The 6401-nt window shown below is 41.0% G+C and overlaps 1 protein-coding gene across 1 annotated transcript in view; it reads right to left on the bottom strand.

Annotated features, from left to right (window-relative positions):
- Positions 1–2160, bottom strand: part of adgra2 (adhesion G protein-coupled receptor A2) — a 42763-nt gene extending 40603 nt beyond the window's left edge. The window contains exon 1 of the mRNA XM_058070174.1: positions 1447–2160. Coding sequence (XP_057926157.1) covers positions 1447–1685 — 239 coding nt within the window. The 5' untranslated portion in view covers positions 1686–2160. The remainder of the gene's footprint in view (positions 1–1446) is intronic.
- Positions 2161–6401: the final 4241 nt, after the last annotated feature.

A 6401-nucleotide genomic window follows, 5' to 3' on the forward strand; every position in this document is an offset into this window, starting at 1 on the left:
AAGCCAGAGACATAAGGCTCTATAAATGGACCACATTAGCTCTCCTGGGGCATAAATCCACTTACTTTACCTCATGTGCTCGCTCCACTGGAGCCCTTTTCTTACAGCGCAGCGACACTAACACACGGTGGGAACAAATAAAGCCCGAGAGCGGCTGTAAAGAAAGTATTTGAAATAATTCCTCGTGAGTGTACACCAACGCCACCCAAAAATGTGTCAGCAATAGATTATGAGCCCGTTCATCACATTAGATTGTATGTTTTGGCGTGGATCGCCCTTCTTTCAACTTAAGTCCAAATAGACCACACAAACGAGTGTGTCCCAGTATGAACATATCCGACTAACCTAGTGCTAAATTATCATGATGTCACACCACTCTCGCACGTTTCTTTTCCTCAGTAATTGGGAGCCATATTTAATGGAAGGAGAAAGAACTGTGTTTGTGTTTATGGTCCTGGAAGTGGAGGGAGGATTTAAAGTGACAGGCTCGTGTCAAAGAGGCGGGGCCCCGTGATAATTACACTGGGATGATGCACAAGGTGACCCAACACTACAAACTATTCAAGATGTTTACCTTTGACCTAACAAGTATTATAATTGCCGCAAGAACAAAGTTCATGGGTTCACACACTTGTTGAGTGCATATCATTAGGTACACCTGCACAATCTAATGTAATCTAATAGATGGGCTGTACAGTATTATTCGTCTTATTGTACAGTATAATGCAAAAGTCCAACGCTAGTTTTGTTGCGCACATTTTGACTCAGTAAAGCATCATCATACTGTTTATAATCCTTGATAAACTGTAATAGTAGCCATAAAAACTTGTAATGTAGTAGGCTACTAGACTGCATCATACTGTGTTTGTTATAGTTTAGTCCCCTTATTTAGCTAAACATTAAAAACACTTCCATTGTGATGCAGTACTGCAAGGTAGATTATATTATATTATATTATATTGTATTGTATTGTATTGTATTGTATTATTCATTCATTCATTCTCTACCGCTTTTCCTCACGAGGGTCGCGGGGGTGCTGGAGCCTATCCCAGCTGTCTTCGGGTGTGAGGCGGGGTACACCATGGACTGGTCGCCAGCCAATCACAGGGCACATATAGACAAACAACCATTCACACTCACATTCTGTATTATATTATATTATATTATATTATATTATAATATATTATATTATATTATATTATATTATATTATAATATATTATAATATATTATATTATATTATATTATATTATATTATATTATATTATATTATATTATATTATATTATAGTGTTTACAGACATCTCTGGAAGTTTCGTGTGTACCTAATGAAGTGGTCAGAAGATTCGATACAGATTCATGTAAAGAAGTCAATCAAATATGATTTGATACCCAATAATGCAATAATAACAACAATAATAATAGTGTTAAGTGGTGTTCCAACTCACAGCGTGACGGTCCTATTGGGCAGTAAGCCGGCATCAGGCGGTTCGGTCAGCTCCTCCTTGCTGCAGCTCACCCTCCGCCCAAGCACCTGGGCTCCGTGCGCCTTGGAGCGCTCCTCCGTGCAGCTGCAGCCGAGCAGCCCGCGACAAGCGTGGGACGGCCGCGGCCCGGAGATGACCAGCAGGAGCAGCAGCATCAGCACCACCACACGGCTGGGGATGCCAAGGCCGGGCGCAGTCATTGTCCTCGGGCAGGATCTCAGCGCAGCCACAGGTCAACCCATATCTCCAGCATGAAGTCTCCAGAGGGGAGTTGGGGGAGAAGTTGGCGTAGGAGTCACTAACTCGGGGATACTTTCCTCCAGACGTTAGTCTCTCTCTTTTTTTTGTTTACTGAAACACCGTCCCGGTTGCGTGTGTTCCGTTATGTCATCGCGGAGCGCTCATTCCCTTATGGAAAATTCAAAAAAGTGCACAAGACATCACTTGTGAAGACTGCCCAGATGATCTTAGCCCTCTTCTCCGAGTTAATCCAGCGGTTGATGAGAGTCACATCTGTATAAAAGCAGGCAACCGGGCGGAGAAAACGCTCACCCAAAAGTTGTTTGGCGCTTGTTTATCCTGCTGCAGATTCCCACCAAGCCCGACTTTAGCTATGTTTAGTAAGGAAAGAGTGCAGAAGAAGAATAAAGAGGAGGTGAGCCGCATAGTGTAAAGTTTCTCAGTCTAGCGGTTCTTTCTGCCTGCTTGTCACACTCACTTGCTTGGACACAAACGTGGTCTCCAAGGTCCTAGCGCCTCCCGTTTACAAGCCAACCAGATGTCTGAGAAACTTCTAAATACAGTATTTCACTTTTGACACATTTTAACTTATAGACTTGGTATTAATACATAAATGAAGCTACAAGAAAGGAAGTGGAATGTTTCTCTATGTAAAATTCATTCATTCATTTTCTACCGCTTTTTCCTCACGAGGGTTGCGGGGGGTGCTGGAGCCTATTCCAGCTGTCTTCGGGCGAGAGGTACACCCTGGACTGTTCGCCAGCCAATCACAGGGCACATATAGACAAACAACCATTCACACTCACATTCATACCTATGGACAATTTGGAAATTAACCTAGCATGTTTTTGGAATGTACCCAGAGAAAACCCACCCATGCACGGGGAGAACATGCAAACTTCACACAGAGATGGCCGAGGGTGGAATTGAACCCTGGTCTCCTAGCTGTGAGGTCTGTGCGCTAACCACTCAACCGCCGTGCCTCTATGTAAAATATGAATACCAATTATGTCTACATGGTACTGGTAAATGACATCAGGTAGGGCCAGTCCCTACCTGCAGATATCTGCAGGAGATTAATGAATTGATGCTTGATTAATCATTTTTATTAATTTGTAAGGATTATGGGAAAATTCACTAAGGGAGTTAATTAAGACTTATCCCCAGCCATGATAGTTTCAGTGACTTAAACAGTAAAACTAAAGAGGAAGATGACAAGGGACATACTTTCTATGAGCAGATTAGAAAGAAATGAATGGCTCCATGTCAAACAAAGCCTTGTTACCATTGTTTGTCTTGGAAGGAGATGTTGACGTTTGATAGCATCAGTCATGCTGGTGTAAGAGGCGAGCTGGTTGTGTGGCTGCAGTGGGACAGAAAGAGAAAGCCAACTTGAGAATAAATTCTAAGGGGTCTCTTGTGTATTGTATTGTGTGTTTGTCTCCACATCAAAGGCTTTGCTTTCAGTCAGAGCGATGGAGAGGAAGTCATGACTTATGTTGCTACACTTGTTACTACGTATTGTGACTTCACTTTTTCTACACAATCTAAGTAGCATTCCGCTTTGGGATGAAACAAAAACCAAGTATGTCACATTTCAGTTGACATGTTATATCTTCTCAAGGGAGTAAGCTATAGAAATCAAACTTGGATGTGAGTTAGAGTAGTCAGTGTACAGCTTGGATAGCGGTATAGATTTACTGTCCACTGAAAATAAGTCAACACACAGCCATTTAATGTAGTGCATAACCACATTGACTGCTAAAGTATTGTATTTTGTGTATTGTATTGTAAGTGCAAACATCAGATTACACATGTTGGTGCAGATGAATCAGATGGTATTTTGGGACAAATGATAATGCAGTCTCCAAAGCTGAACACGGTCCATCCCGTTAACATCTATAGGAAGTTAACCACTGCATATGTAAAGTAAGCCATCACTGCTGAAATCAGTCATTGTATTGCTTCATTGCTTTTTGATACAGTCCTCTTCGCCACTTTGCCACTTCGGTTTCACTCTATCACGGCTTTTGAAAATACACTAGCGCTGTTCATGGTTATTAGGCTATTATTGGTCAAACCATATTCACATTTAAGCTAATTTATTACACATTTATGCCCTAAATTAAACATTTTCAAGCATAAAGGGTCTACAAAATAAAACGCATTCAGATTGTAAATGCATTTACAAATGACAAATCTCCAAAACATCATCAGTATTTGTCAGGAAGGGCGTCCGAAATATAAAGAAAATCAGTATGCAGATCAAAAAGCTCTGCCGAAAGCCGAAATAAAAAAAACAAATACATGTTGTTTTTATGTAGTATTCTACACCGGTCATTAGGTGTCAGTAAAGTAAGGGTTAATACAAATGTAAAGGTGACTATAGTCTAGTGCAGGGGTGGGCAAACTACGGCCCGGGGGCCACATGCGGCCCACCAAGCGTTTGAATCCGGCCCGCCAGTTGCTTTCTAAGTAACTTCAACTTTTAACATACAAACTGGCAACATGACTTGCAAGTTGGATGTCTGATTTAGTAAAAAATAAACAACAAAACTGTAAAATTAAATGACATAGTTTGATGTGGTGTGATGTTTAAAGTGCTCCTAAAAAAGGGACATGAGAACATACAACTGATATAGGATAACACTTTTACAGATAAAATTAGACAAATAATTCAAGGAAAATGATAAGCATAAAATAGTGTGTGTGTGTTAAATATATGTTCTGGCCCCCCAGACAATTTTGTTAACTCAATGCGGCCCTCGAGTCCAAATATTTGCCCACCCCTGGTCTAGTGTCTAGAGGGCTCTATTAAGAAATAAATAGCCTGTGTTTAGAAGGTTGGAAACAGGTTTTCTATACTCTATACTATACTCTATTTCTATACTATACTGCTAAATATCCATCCATGCATTTTCTATATGCTTATCCTCATTAGGGTCGCGGGTTAGCTGGAGCCTATCCCAGCTGTCTTCGGATGAGAGACGGGGTACACCCTGGACTGGTCGCCAGCCAATCACAGGGCACATATAGACAAACAACCATTCACACTCACATTCATAACTACATACCGCCAATTAACATGACATGTTTTTGGAATGTGGGAGGAAACAGGACAACTCAGAGAAAACCCACGCATGCACGGGAAGCACATGCAAACTCCACACAGACAATTGAACCCAGGTCTCCCTGATCTCCTATCTAACCACTTGTCCACCATGCAGCAGTACTAAATATTCATTTTATAAATGAGGAGCCAATTAACGGCAATATAAGAGGGATGATGGTATAAGTTGTAGTTCAGGTTCTACGGCTATAATCACACAAAAAAAGTCAAATAAAGAGCCTTGTCTTATTGACACCTTTGGACAATATAGAGTCTCACATCAATCTAACATGCATGTTTTGGGGATGTGGGTTATATTTAACGTCAAAAGTGTGGGTTGAACTCCAACTGCCAGGGGATTCAACTTCTTTTGGGATTTTTTTGAAACACAATATGGCCCTGGTACAAGTCCAAACAATACAGAAGTGTACTAAACGAGGAGATGGGCGCCTGCTCGCTAATGAAACAGAGGGCTGTTTATCCAAGCTGTTAAATAAGGCTTGGAGTATAACACCCTCCCCTCCACAAGATCCAAATCTCTCTCATCTGGAGAACGCAGTTTCCATTTAGAATGTCACGCCCCAAACTACACATTACATCAAATTGAACTTAATGGCATCCAGACAAACTTTAATGTCCTTCCAACATTTTCTCTATGCACCCCATATTCACCCCTCCCCCCTTTTATAATCTATATACGTATATAGCCAAGCAAGCAATCTTTCACATCTGGACTTGATTCCAGGTGCTGTGTTGAGAAAGTGGAGCAGCACGTCAAGTAGAAGTGGAGACTCGGCGCTTAGATAATGTCTTGGGGAAGTTACACAACATTTTGGAAATCTAAGCTACACGAGATACACGACAGATGAAATACATGAACGCATCATGGGGCTAGTTTCTATTTAGTTCCTTTTTGGACAGAAATAGCTGCAAAGATCCATTTGGCAGTGGTTCAGTTATGACTGCTGGGATGAATAAATGAACATCAGGCCTCATATGCACACTGGTCCTTGAGGAACACATGACATCTAGTGGTTACACTCCCTTTATGAGCAGCTTGTTAATACTGCAGCATTTCCTGGTGACATGCTTTTCATTTCGCATTCATAAAAAGCCAAGGCTCCAATAATTTATGGGAGTATCAAATCATGAAGTAGTGGCTTGGGCTCCATGGTGGAATAGCGGTTAGCACGTCAGCCTCAACCTCGAATATCTGTATGGGGTTCTTCCTCCCACGTCCCAAAATATGTATGTTAGCTTAATTGGAGCCTCTTAATTGTCCACGTGTGTTGTGAATATGAGTGTGTTTGTCGAAAACGACTCTATAACTGTAAGTGTGCCCTGTGATTGATCCGTCTGAGGTGAACATACTTCTTGCACTCACTCGTAACCTAGAAAGTGGATGGATGAAAATATGTTTAAACAAGATTTACTCGAAATCCTAATTGGTGCAAGTGCTAAATATTGTTTAAGTTTAGCTCTATATACACCTTCTGTCACATGTAGTTTGTTCAAATGTATAAATAATTTCTATATAGATGTCAATATTTAGTATTGAAACGATGGT

The sequence above is a fragment of the Doryrhamphus excisus genome, chromosome 4 (genome assembly GCF_030265055.1).
Source record: "Doryrhamphus excisus isolate RoL2022-K1 chromosome 4, RoL_Dexc_1.0, whole genome shotgun sequence".
Taxonomy (NCBI): domain Eukaryota; kingdom Metazoa; phylum Chordata; class Actinopteri; order Syngnathiformes; family Syngnathidae; genus Doryrhamphus; species Doryrhamphus excisus.